At 55.0% G+C, this 13,492-nt stretch overlaps 2 protein-coding genes across 5 annotated transcripts; both read left to right on the forward strand.

Moving 5' to 3' along the window:
• The first annotated feature begins 1,416 nt into the window (after positions 1 to 1,416).
• LOC140402465 (biogenesis of lysosome-related organelles complex 1 subunit 3-like) lies at positions 1,417 to 10,989 on the forward strand. Of its 4 annotated transcripts, none has more exons than XM_072490277.1 (2): positions 1,417 to 1,503; positions 8,857 to 10,989. In XM_072490277.1, the coding sequence occupies exon 2, from the start codon at positions 8,870 to 8,872 to the stop codon at positions 9,449 to 9,451; it is 582 nt and encodes a 193-aa protein (XP_072346378.1). In that variant the 5' UTR covers positions 1,417 to 1,503; positions 8,857 to 8,869; the 3' UTR covers positions 9,452 to 10,989. The 4 variants fall into 4 exon arrangements, with proteins under 4 accessions (XP_072346378.1, XP_072346377.1, XP_072346379.1 ...); XM_072490276.1 differs by having other exon boundaries at positions 1,492 to 1,613; XM_072490278.1 differs by lacking the exon at positions 1,417 to 1,503 and adding an exon at positions 1,522 to 1,647.
• Positions 10,990 to 11,118: 129 nt separating this feature from the next.
• LOC140402467 (biogenesis of lysosome-related organelles complex 1 subunit 3-like) lies at positions 11,119 to 13,385 on the forward strand. Its single transcript, XM_072490282.1, has one exon. It carries the CDS (start codon positions 11,266 to 11,268, stop codon positions 11,845 to 11,847), a length of 582 nt encoding a protein of 193 aa, XP_072346383.1. The 5' UTR covers positions 11,119 to 11,265; the 3' UTR covers positions 11,848 to 13,385.
• Positions 13,386 to 13,492: the final 107 nt, after the last annotated feature.

Genomic DNA, 13,492 nt, shown 5'->3' on the forward strand with positions numbered 1-13,492 from the left:
GGCCCATCGAGGTAATCCCAGCAGATTCACTTCAATTACTTTGTTCGGAAGAACATTCCAACTGTTGATGGCTTTTTATGTTTAGGATTTCCTGACGTGAATCCTAATTTTCACTTTTAACTATTTTGAAACTGTCCCTACGCATGCAATTTACTGTGAAGAATTCTGTACAATTTAGTTTTTTATGCTGCTCTGCCTCTCCTGTTGAAGGTGAAAGACTCTTAGAACTAAACACTTCCTGATTGAGATAGGAACCGTCACCCTGCAAATGGCCAATGTTATCAACGCTAAACGCAACAAATCACCAGCGGGCAGTGAACAATCCCTACACCCTCCAAACCACCAGGGGGCAGTGTGCCATCCCTACACCCTCCAAACCACCAGGGGGCAGTGTGCCATCCCTACTCCCTCCAAACCACCAGGGAGCACTGTACCATCCCTACTTCCTCCTATCCACCAGGGGGCAGTGTACCATTCCTACTTCCTCCTATCCACCAGGGGGCAGTGTACCATCACGACACCCTCCAAACCACCAGGGGGCAGTGTACCATCCCTACATCCTCCTATCCACCAGGGGGCTGTGTACCATCCCTACTTCCTCCTATCCATCAGGGGGCAGTGTACCATCCCTACTTCCTCCTATCCACCAGGGGGCAGTGTACCATTCCTACTTCCTCCTATCCACCAGGGGGCAGTGTACCATCCCTACATCCTCCTATCCACCAGGGGGCTGTGTACCATCCCTACATCCTCCTATCCACCAGGGGACAGTGTACCATCCCTACTTCCTCCTATCCACCAGGGGGCAGTGTACCATTCCTACTTCCTCCTATCCACCAGGGGGCTGTGTACCATCCCTACATCCTCCTATCCACCAGGGGGCAGTGTACCATCCCTACATCCTCCTATCCACCAGGGGGCTGTGTACCATCCCTACATCCTCCTATCCACCAGGGAACAGTGTACCATCCCTACTTCCTCCTATCCACCAGGGGGCAGTGTACCATTCCTACTTCCTCCTATCCACCAGGGGGCTGTGTACCATCCCTACATCCTCCTATCCACCAGGGGGCAGTGTACCATCCCTACATCCTCCTATCCACCAGGGGGCAGTGTACTATCACTACACCAACAAACCACTGTGCCGTTATGCGAAGAGATTCACTCAGCGGTCGGAGAGATCAATGAGGAAAAGTAGAAGAATCTGTGGGAGTTTCACACTGACACCGCCAGGGGGAGGGGTGGCCATTATTAGCAATCTCCCTCCTAGCCGCCTGGGGGCAGTATTACTCCTCCGGGGCTCCTGGCGGCGCTGTGGGCAGTATTACTCCTCCAGGCCGTTAGGCGGCGCTGTGGGCAGTATTACTCCTCCGGGCCTCCTGGCGGCGCTGTGGGCAGTATTACCCCTCCGGGCCTCCTGGCGGTGCTGTGGGCAGTATTACCCCTCCCGGCCGCCAGGCGGCGCTGTAGTCGGCGAGCCCTGTCCTTCCGTTCCTCGGCTGGGTGAGTGGCTGTTGGTTCGGGTGGTTGGACTTTGCCGCTCCTGATGCCTGTCCGCTCGGCGAGTGGCTGGTGTGTTTGGGAGCCGCGGTGAGGGCGCGGCCGGGGACGGGGTGAGTGCCCCTGTGTTTGGGGCCTGGGTTCAGGGTGAGTGGTCCTGCCACTGTGCGGCTCCGGGATCGAGGCCCCGGCCGCGGCTTCAGCCGCTCTGTGATTGGAATGCGGGCCGCTGATTGACAGCCGGGCGGTCCAATGGGCAACGGGATGTGGCCCTCGGGTGATTGTGACGTTTCTGCGGTGCTGAGGAGGCCATTCAGCCCTTCCAGCCTACCCCAGAATCACCCTGAACACCACACAAGCTGTTGTCTGGCCTGTTGTGGTGCAGCAGGAGGCCCTTCAGCCCCTCTAGCCTATCCCCCAGCATGACTATAACTCCACACAAGCTGCTGCCTGACCTGTTGTAGTGCAGGAGGAGGCCATTCAGCTCCTCAACCCTATCCCCAGAATGACTATAACTCCACACAAGCTGCTGCCTGGCCTGTTGTGATGCAGCAGGAGGCCCTTCAGCCCCTCCAGCCTATCCCCCAACATGACTATAACTCCACACAAGCTGCTGCCTGGCCTGTTGTGGTGCAGGGGGAGACCATTCTCTCCTTTCAGCCTATCCCCCATAGTCATAGAAGTCATAGAATTTACAGTGCAGCAGGAGACCATTCTGTCCATCGAGTCCACACCGGCCCCCGAGAGAGCACCCTACTTAACCCCACACTTCCACTCTATCGCAATAACCCCACCTAACCTTTCGGACACGAAGGGCAATTTATCACAGCCAAACCAACTAACCTGCACGTCTTTGAACTCTGGGAGGAAACCGGAGCACCCGGAGGAAACCCATGCAGACACGAGGTGAATGTGCAGACTCCACACAGACAGTCACCCGAGGCCGGAATCGAACCCGGGACCCTGACCCTGTGAAGCAACAGTGCTAACCACTGTGCTACCGTGCCGCTCCCAAAATCACGATAACTCCCCACCAGCTGCTGTCTGGCCTGTGGCTTGTTGCAGGAGAAGACCAATCCAAAGGTCAACAACCTGTGAAAAGTGGGCAGCACGGTGGCCCAGTGGTTAGCACTGCTGCCTCACGGCGCGGAGGTCCCAGGTTCGATCCCAGCTCTGGATCACTGTCCGTGTGGAGTTTGCACATTCTCCCCTTGTCTGCGTGGGTTTCACCCCCACAACCCAAAGATGTGCAGGGTGGGTGGATTGACCACGCTAAATTGCCCCTTAGTTGGGAAAATTGAATTCGGTACTCTAAATTTATTTAGAAAAAAACAATCCTGTGAAAAAATAAATTTCTCCTCACCTCCATCTTTAAATAACCCTCCATCCCAGGAAGTAGCCCGGTAAACCTCCAGTTGTTTTCCAATGACTTGCTGTACCTGCAGACTAACATTTTGTAAACAAATCTGCACCCACATTCTCTATGCTGCAGTCTCCCATTTAAATAATATTCTGCATCTAAATTGTGCCTTCCCAAATGAACAGCCCCACTTTTGCCACACACGGGGGTAGCACAGTGGTTAGCACTGCTGCCTCACAGAGCCAGGGACCCGGGTTCAATTACGGCCCTGGGTCACTGCCTGTGTGGAGTCTACACGTTCTCCTCGTGTCTGCGTGGGTTCCCTCCGGGTGCTCCGGTTTCCTCCCACAGTCCAAAGATGTGCCGGTTAGGTGGGGTTATGGGGATAGGTTGGGGAGGATTGGATATCGGTAGAGTGCTCTGTGAGAGGATCGATGCAGACTCGATGGGCCGAATGGCCTCCTCCTCCACTCTAAGAATTGTGTGGTTCTATATTTGTGGGGATAAGATTGTGTTCGATTGAGGAACATAGTGCAGGAGCAAACAGAATGAAATCTCTTTCGCCAACATGACGATTGTTTTCCACAGTTAGTACAGGCAATGAGTGCCCTGTCCAGGCACCTGCCCTGTCCAGGTACCTGCCCTGTCCAGGTAACTGCCCTGTCCAGGTAACTGCCCTGTCCTGGTACCTGCCCTGTCCTGGTACCTGCCCTCTCCAGGTACCTGCCCTGTCCAGGTACCTGCCCTGTCCAGGTACCTGCTCTGTCCTGGTACCTGCCCTGTCCTGGTACCTGCCCTGTCCTGGTACCTGCCCTGTCCACGTACCTGCCCTGTCCTGGTACCTGACCTGCCCAACCTGACCTGTCCAGGTACCTGCACTGTCCTGGTACCTGCCCAGTCCAGGTACCTGCCCTGTCCAGGTACCTGCCCTGTCCTGGTACCTGCCCTGTCCTGGTACCTGCCCTGTCCAGGTACTGGCTCTGTCCTGGTACCTGCCGTGTCCAGGTACCTGCTCTGTCCTGGTACCTGCCCTGTCCAGGTACCGGTTCTGTCCAGGTACCAGCTCTGTCCTGGTACCAGCTCTGTCCTGGTACCTGCCCTGTCCTGGTACCTGCCCTGTCCTGGTACCTGCCCTGTCCAGGTACCTGCCCTGTCCTGGTACCTGCCCTGTCCAGGTACCTGCCCTGTCCTGGTACCTGCCCTGTCCTGGTATCTGCCCTGTCCTGGTACCTGCCCTGTCCACGTACCTGCCCTGTCCTGGTACCTGCCCTGTCCAAGTACCTGCCCTGTCCTGGTACCTACCCTGTCCAGGTACTGCCCAGTCCTGGTACCTGCCCTGTGCACGTACCTGCCCTGTCCTGGTACCTGCGCAGTCCTGGTACCTGCCCTGTCCAGGTACCTGCCATGTCAACGTACCTGCCCTGTCCAAGTACCGGCTCTGGCCTGGTACCTGCCCTGTCCAGGTACCTGCCCTGTCCAGGTACCTGCCCTGTCCACGTACCTGCCCTGTCCACGTACCTGCCCTGTCCACGTACCTGCCCTGTCCACGTACCTGCCCTGTCCACGTACCTGCCCTGTCCACGTACCTGCACTGTCCAGGTACCTGCCCTGTCCAGGTTCTTGCCCTGTCCACGTACCTGCCCTGTCCACGTACCAGCCCTGTCCTGGTACCTGCCCTGTCCTGGTATCTGCCCTGTCCTGGTACCTGCCCTGTCCTGGTACCTGCCCTGTCCTGGTACCTGCCCTGTCCACGTACCTGCCCTGTCCTGGTACCTGCCCTGTCCAAGTACCTGCCCTGTCCTGGTACCTACCCTGTCCAGGTACTGCCCAGTCCTGGTACCTGCCCTGTGCACGTACCTGCCCTGTCCTGGTACCTGCGCAGTCCTGGTACCTGCCCTGTCCAGGTACCTGCCATGTCAACGTACCTGCCCTGTCCAAGTACCGGCTCTGGCCTGGTACCTGCCCTGTCCAGGTACCTGCCCTGTCCAGGTACCTGCCCTGTCCAGGTACCTGCCCTGTCCACGTACCTGCCCTGTCCACGTACCTGCCCTGTCCACGTACCTGCCCTGTCCACGTACCTGCCCTGTCCACGTACCTGCCCTGTCCACGTACTTGCACTGTCCAGGTACCTGCCCTGTCCAGGTTCTTGCCCTGTCCACGTACCTGCCCTGTCCACGTACCTGCCCTGTCCACGTACCTGCCCTGTCCACGTACCAGCCCTGTCCACGTACCTGCCCTGTCCACGTACCTGCCCTGTCCACGTACCTGCCCTGTCCACGTACCTGCCCTGTCCACGTACCAGCCCTGTCCACGTACCTGCCCTGTCCACGTACCTGCCCTGTCCACGTACCTGCCCTGTCCACGTACCTGCACTGTCCAGGTACCTGCCCTGTCCAGGTACTTGCCCTACCTGGTACTTCCCTGTCCACGTGCCTGCCCTGTCCTGGTACCTGCCCTGTCCTGGTACCTGCCCTGTCCTGGTACCTGCCCTGTCCACGTACCTACCCTGTCCAGGTACCGGCTCTGTCCTGGTACCTGCCGTGTCCAGGTACCTGCTCTGTCCTGGTACCTGCCCTGTCCAGGTACCGGCTCTGTCCAGGTACCAGCTCTGTCCTGGTACCTGCCCTGTCCTGGTACCTGCCCTGTCCTGGTACCTGCCCTGTCCAGGTACCTGCCCTGTCCTGGTACCTGCCTTGTCCTGGTACCTGCCCTGTCCTGGTACCTGCCCTGTCCTGGTACCTGCCCTGTCCACGTACCTGCCCTGTCCACGTACCTGCCCTGTCCACGTACCTGCCCTGTCCTGGAACTGCCCTGTCCAAGTACCTGCCCTGTCCTGGTACCTACCCTGTCCAGGTACTGCCCAGTCCTGGTACCTGCCCTGTGCACGTACCTGCCCTGTCCTGGTACCTGCGCAGTCCTGGTACCTGCCCTGCCCAGGTACCTGCCATGTCAACGTACCTGCCCTGTCCACGTACCTGCCCTGTCCACGTACCTGCCCTGTCCACGTACCTGCCCTGTCCACGTACCTGCCCTGTCCACGTACCTGCCCTGTCCACGTACCTGCCCTGTGCACGTACCTGCCCTGTGCACGTACCTGCTCTGTGCACGTACCTGCCCTGTGCACGTACCCGCCCTGTGCACGTACCTGCCTGTGCACGTACCTGCCCTGGCCACGTACCTGCCCTGTCCACGTACCTGCCCTGTCCACGTACCTGCCCTGTCCACGTACCTGCCCTGTCCACGTACCTGCCCTGTCCACGTACCTGCCCTGTCCACGTACCAGCCCTGTCCACGTACCTGCCCTGTCCACGTACCTGCCCTGTCCACGTACCTGCCCTGTCCACGTACCTGCCCTGTCCACGTACCTGCCCTGTCCACGTACCTGCCCTGTCCTGGTATCTGCCCTGTCCACGTACCTGCCCTGTGCACGTACCTGCACTGTCCAGGTACCTGCCCTGTCCAGGTACTTGCCCTACCTGGTACTTCCCTGTGCACGTACCTGCCCTGTCCTGGTACCTGCACTGTCCAGGTACCTGCCCTGTCCTGGTCCCTGTCCTGGTACCTGCCCTGTCCTGGTACCTGCCCTGTCCAGTTACCTGCCCTGTCCAGGTACCTGCCCTGTCCTGGTACCTGCCCTGTCCAGGTACCTGCCCTGTCCTGGTACCTGCCCTGTCCAGGTACCGGCCCTGTCCTGGTACCTGCCCTGTCCAGGTACCTGCCCTGTCCACGTACCTACCCTGTCCAGGTACCTGCCCTGTCCACGTACCTGAGTGAGGCAGGTCTCTCTGTTAACTGGCCAACTAACTCCCAAAGCCATGGGAATAGTTTGCAGACCTCATTGACTGGTTGTGTTCGCATTTAAACCATGAGGAGATGGGAAAAGATGTGGTCCATCCAGCATATCCCACACATTCCTTGTTTATCACCATAATCACACTCCCCATCCTGCCCAAACTGTCAGACCTCCTGAGAAGTAAGACGAGATTCAAACTCAGTCCAATGTGGGGAAGCATCACGTCTGAAATCCTCACCACCCTCACCCCTCCCGCACTGGACCAGGAGATCACACTGGCGGCACAGCGGTTAGCACTGCTGCCTCACAGCGCCAGGGACCCGGGTTAGCACTGCTGCCTCACAGCGCCAGGGACCCGGGTTAGCACTGCTGTCTCACAGTGCCAAGGACCCGGGTAAACACTGCTGTCTCACAGTGCCAGGGACCCGGGTTAGCACTGCTGTCTCACAGTGCCAAGCACCCGTGTAAACGCTGCTGTCTCACAGTGCCAGGGACCCGGGTTAGCACTGGTGTCTCACAGTGCCAGGGACCCGGGTTAGCACTGCTGCCTCACAGTGCCAGGGACCCGGGTTAACACTGCTGTCTCACAGTGCCAGGGACCCGGGTTCACACTGCTGTCTCACAGTGCCAGGGACCCATGTAAACACTGCTGTCTCACAGTGCCAGGGACCCGGGTTAGCACTGCTGTCTCACAGTGCCAGGGACCCGGGTTAACACTGCTGTCTCACAGTGTCAGGGACCTGGGTTAACACTGCTGTCTCACAGTGCCAGGGACCCGGGTTAGCACTGCTGTCTCACAGTGCCAGGGACCTGGGTTAACACTGCTGTCTCACAGTGCCAGGGACCCGGGTTAACACTGCTGTCTCACAGTGCCAAGGACAGGTTAACATTGCTGTCTCACAGTGCCAGGGACGGGTTAACACTGCTGTCTCACAGTGTCAGGGACCTGGGTTAACACTGCTGTCTCACAGTGCCAGGGACCCGTGTTAGCACTGCTGTCTCACAGTGTCAGGGACCTGGGTTAACACTGCTGTCTCACAGTGCCAGGGACCCGGGTTAGCACTGCTGTCTCACAGTGCCAGGGACCCGGGTTAACACTGCTGTCTCTCTGTGCCAGTGACCTGGGTTAACACTGCTGTCTCACAGTGCCAGGTACCTGGGTTAACACTGCTGTCTCACAGTGCCAGGGACCCGGGTTAGCACTGCTGTCTCTCTGTGCCAGGGACCCGGGTTCACACTGCTGTCTCACAGCGCCAGGGACCCGGGTTCACACTGCTGTCTCACAGTGCCAGGGACCCGGGTTAACACTGCTGTCACACAGTGCCAGGGACTCGGGTTAACACTGCTGTCTCACAGTGTCAGGGATCCGGGTTAGCACTGCTGTCTCACAGTGCCAGGGATCCGGGTTAACACTGCCGTCTCACAGTGCCATGGATCCGGGTTAGCACTGCTGTCTCACTGTGCCAGGGACCCGGGTTAACACTGCTGCCTCACAGCGCCAGGGTCCCGGGTTCACACTGCTGTCTCACAGTGCCAGGGACCCGGGTTAACACTGCTGTCTCACAGTGCCAGGGATCCAGGTTAACACTGCCGTGTCACAGTGCGATCCGGGTTAGCACTGCTGTCTCACTGTGCCAGGGACCCGGGTTAACACTGCTGTCTCACAGTGCCAGGGACTCGGGTTAACACTGCTGTCTCACAGTGTCAGGGACTCTGGTTAACACTGCTGTCTCACAGTGCCAGGGACTCGGGTTAACACTGCTGTCTCACAGTGCCAGGGACCCGGGTTAACACTGCCGTCTCACAGTGCCAGGGACCTGGGTTAACACTGCTGTCTCACTGTGCCAGGGACCCGGGTTAACACTGCTGTCTCACAGTGCCAGGGACCAGGCTTCAACTCGGGCCTCGGGTCATTGTCTGTGTGGAGTTTGCACTTTCTCCCCGTGTATGCGTGAGTTTCCTCCAGGTGCTCCGGATTCCTCCCACAGTGGATTGCTAAATTGTTCCTTAGTGTCGAGGGATGTGCAGGTTAGGGTAGGGGGATAGGGAGGGGTGGTTTGTTAATGGTTATGGGAAGAGTGCTCGTTTGAATGGTCGGTGCAGGACCGATGGGCTGAATGGTTCGGGTCTGTCTACACTGGGATTCTATGATCCGCAGTAAACTGCTTGGATAAAAATAACAATCTTGTGTTCAATTCTTCAGGTGAGCACGAAATATGACCAGCACTGAATGCAGGACCATTATTGAGGGAGAGGCGTCTGAGACAGACTCTGAGGAAGAGGTCTACCTCACATCCTCACCACCGGCCAGCATCTTACAGACGGGAACCAAAGTGCCCGGCGAAGCATCGGAAACGGATGACGAGGATGAAGACGTCGCAACGGCGGTGCCGGATATCCAGCAGGCCATGCAGCGTGGCCTGCCCCCACTGATAGTCATCCGGGACGGGCAGTCGGACATCCTGACGGCGGTGGAGGAGAGGCCGGCTCTGAGGTTTCGGCACCAGGGCCGGTTCGGCACCCTGCTCCAGCAGAAACTGAGGGAGAGCAACGGGCGCCTTCACCAGAACGTGGAGCACGCGGTGAAGCAGATGTACGAGAGTGCCACCAAGGAGATCCGAACGGCCACCAGCCACCTGAGCAACTCCCAGAACGGCATCATCAATGCCTCGCACAGCATCCGCTTAATTTTGGAGGATTTGAAGTCCGTGACGGAGAAAATGGACATAATCACCGGCTGTAATCTACTCCCTGACATCCAGATTCCCCCTGCGGCAGCAAGGCAGGCCCAGATCTGAGCACGTCTGTCGAAATAGGTGAAGTCTTATTACAAGTGGGGCACACCCCAGGCCTTCTGAAGAGCGAGAGTTTCAGGAAACCTGTGGGCTCCTGACAACTTGAATTACTGCATTAAGGCTGATTGTGGTTCAGATCCATGCTGCAAGCTGAGCTCAGGAATTCGGTTCGAATTTAATTTATATCATCGTGTTATCTGTCTCTGATAGGTCGCCAGATCATGCATATTTCTCACTCGTGGGAAATGCCTCGTACTTAGTGTCGTGCTGAGTTATACTGCTGTGTTTTTACTAATATATCAGGAAGAAAAGGTTAATGCTGACAAACTGCATTTCCCACTGTTTACTCATTGCCTCAGATAGTTGCCACTTAACACATCCTAATAATTAGGGGATTTACATTTCAAAGCTCTCTGTTAATGGGCCAACGGCTAGTGGTGTTGCGTTACAATTCGAGCTGCAAATGTTAACACCCTGGCGCTTGTCTTCCACTGAAATGCTCAAAACCACTCACAGTAGGTGTAACCACAGATCTAATGATGATTTATTGCTGAGTCCCAGACTTAACTTGTCACAGTGAGAGATCGAGAATGAATATTGTGCACACGGACTGTGACATCATGACACAGCTGAAACTGTCTTCAGACATGTTCATAACAAGACTCGCAACGAACCCGTAAAACAGTTTTGCACTTGTTCTTCAGACGGTCGAGTGTTTCTGGGGGCAACAGTATGGCTTCTAAAGTTAATGCTGTTCCCCGAACCCTTCTCTCTCAGTAATCACTGCATTCATTCGGCTGCTGCTGCGTGACATCTATTGCCTGGAGGAGAGCGATGGAGCAGTGTGTTACCCAGGGTGACCAGTGTGTTACCCAGGGTGACCAGTGTGTTACCCAGGGTGACCAGTGTGTTACCCAGGGTGACCAGTGTGTTACCCAGGGTGACCAGTGTGTTATCCAGAGTGACCAATGTGTTACCCAGGGTGACCAGTGTGGTATCCAGGGTGGCCAGTGTGTTATCCGGGGTGACCAGTGTGTTATCCAGGGTGACCAGCACTGTGTTATCCAGGGTGACCCGTGTGTTATCCAGGGTGACCAGCACTGTGTTATCCAGGCAGTGCATGATGTTGGAGCTGATCTGACCATACGCTGTGCAGGGTTCTGCGTCTGGGGGATGTGTGTCTCAGTTGCCTCAGCTTCTTTCCAATAATCTAATGGTGCCAGGGGCAGGAAACAGCTTTTTAAAAAATCAGCTCTTGTCATTTAATACGGGACAGATTGATGCACTATGATCTCTTCCCCTTGACTAATTTGATTCTAATTGACCGGGTTTAAGGTACTGATTATCACGAGTGGAATGAATTACCTCTTAACAACTTGCCAATCGAATCATGTTCTCAGAATTTGTACACTTCACTCCTGCAAGCTGTAAGTTTCATTAAGTGTGAAGTGAATGGGGTTCCGCCCGACATGTTGCCGGAATGTGTCTGCTCTTCCACTGTGATGCTCTTTTGCCCCAATAAAATAAAATCTGCATTCTGATTTTCATATTGGGACACATTTCTAACTATTGTCTTTTGCAAAACCCCAAAATAGATGAATTAAGCTAGCACTGCTTTCTCTGGGCTGTGCTTTCTGTTCGAAAGTGCTTGCAGTATCTTTTACATACCTCCTCAAGCGCAAACAATTAATTTCTTTGCAACATTAAGAAATGTATTTGGCCTTGAAAGATGCTGGAGAGACCTCTTCCCTATTTCTCCGACTCCATTAATGCATCGTAAAGTAATGATGCATTCATTCTTCAGGTGAGCACGAAATATGACCAGCACTGAATGCAGGACCATTATTGAGGGAGAGGCGTCTGAGACAGACTCTGAGGAAGAGGTCTACCTCACATCCTCACCACCGGCCAACATCTTACAGACGGGAACCAAAGTGCCCGGCGAAGCATCGGAAACGGACGACGAGGATGAAGACGTCGCAACGGCGGTGCCGGATATCCAGCAGGCCATGCAGCGTGGCCTGCCCCCACTGATAGTCATCCGGGACGGGCAGTCGGACATCCTGACGGCGGTGGAGGAGAGGCCGGCTCTGAGGTTTCGGCACCAGGGCCGGTTCGGCACCCTGCTCCAGCAGAAACTGAGGGAGAGCAACGGGCGCCTTCACCAGAACGTGGAGCACGCGGTGAAGCAGATGTACGAGAGTGCCACCAAGGAGATCCGAACGGCCACCAGCCACCTGAGCAACTCCCAGAACGGCATCATCAATGCCTCGCACAGCATCCGCTTAATTTTGGAGGATTTGAAGTCCGTGACGGAGAAAATGGACATAATCACCGGCTGTAATCTACTCCCTGACATCCAGATTCCCCCTGCGGCAGCAAGGCAGGCCCAGATCTGAGCACGTCTGTCGAAATAGGTGAAGTCTTATTACAAGTGGGGCACACCCCAGGCCTTCTGAAGAGCGAGAGTTTCAGGAAACCTGTGGGCTCCTGACAACTTGAATTACTGCATTAAGGCTGATTGTGGTTCAGATCCATGCTGCAAGCTGAGCTCAGGAATTCGGTTCGAATTTAATTTATATCATCGTGTTATCTGTCTCTGATAGGTCGCCAGATCATGCATATTTCTCACTCGTGGGAAATGCCTCGTACTTAGTGTCGTGCTGAGTTATACTGCTGTGTTTTTACTAATATATCAGGAAGAAAAGGTTAATGCTGACAAACTGCATTTCCCACTGTTTACTCATTGCCTCAGATAGTTGCCACTTAACACATCCTAATAATTAGGGGATTTACATTTCAAAGCTCTCTGTTAATGGGCCAACGGCTAGTGGTGTTGCGTTACAATTCGAGCTGCAAATGTTAACACCCTGGCGCTTGTCTTCCACTGAAATGCTCAAAACCACTCACAGTAGGTGTAACCACAGATCTAATGATGATTTATTGCTGAGTCCCAGACTTAACTTGTCACAGTGAGAGATCGAGAATGAATATTGTGCACACGGACTGTGACATCATGACACAGCTGAAACTGTCTTCAGACATGTTCATAACAAGACTCGCAACGAACCCGTAAAACAGTTTTGCACTTGTTCTTCAGACGGTCGAGTGTTTCTGGGGGCAACAGTATGGCTTCTAAAGTTAATGCTGTTCCCCGAACCCTTCTCTCTCAGTAATCACTGCATTCATTCGGCTGCTGCTGCGTGACATCTATTGCCTGGAGGAGAGCGATGGAGCAGTGTGTTACCCAGGGTGACCAGTGTGTTACCCAGGGTGACCAGTGTGTTACCCAGGGTGACCAGTGTGTTACCCAGGGTGACCAGTGTGTTACCCAGGGTGACCAGTGTGTTATCCAGAGTGACCAATGTGTTACCCAGGGTGACCAGTGTGGTATCCAGGGTGGCCAGTGTGTTATCCGGGGTGACCAGTGTGTTATCCAGGGTGACCAGCACTGTGTTATCCAGGGTGACCCGTGTGTTATCCAGGGTGACCAGCACTGTGTTATCCAGGCAGTGCATGATGTTGGAGCTGATCTGACCATACGCTGTGCAGGGTTCTGCGTCTGGGGGATGTGTGTCTCAGTTGCCTCAGCTTCTTTCCAATAATCTAATGGTGCCAGGGGCAGGAAACAGCTTTTTAAAAAATCAGCTCTTGTCATTTAATACGGGACAGATTGATGCACTATGATCTCTTCCCCTTGACTAATTTGATTCTAATTGACCGGGTTTAAGGTACTGATTATCACGAGTGGAATGAATTACCTCTTAACAACTTGCCAATCGAATCATGTTCTCAGAATTTGTACACTTCACTCCTGCAAGCTGTAAGTTTCATTAAGTGTGAAGTGAATGGGGTTCCGCCCGACATGTTGCCGGAATGTGTCTGCTCTTCCACTGTGATGCTCTTTTGCCCCAATAAAATAAAATCTGCATTCTGATTTTCATATTGGGACACATTTCTAACTATTGTCTTTTGCAAAACCCCAAAATAGATGAATTAAGCTAGCACTGCTTTCTCTGGGCTGTGCTTTCTGTTCGAAAGTGC

Source organism: Scyliorhinus torazame, chromosome 25 (genome assembly GCF_047496885.1).
Source record: "Scyliorhinus torazame isolate Kashiwa2021f chromosome 25, sScyTor2.1, whole genome shotgun sequence".
Classification (NCBI taxonomy): Eukaryota; Metazoa; Chordata; class Chondrichthyes; order Carcharhiniformes; family Scyliorhinidae; genus Scyliorhinus; species Scyliorhinus torazame.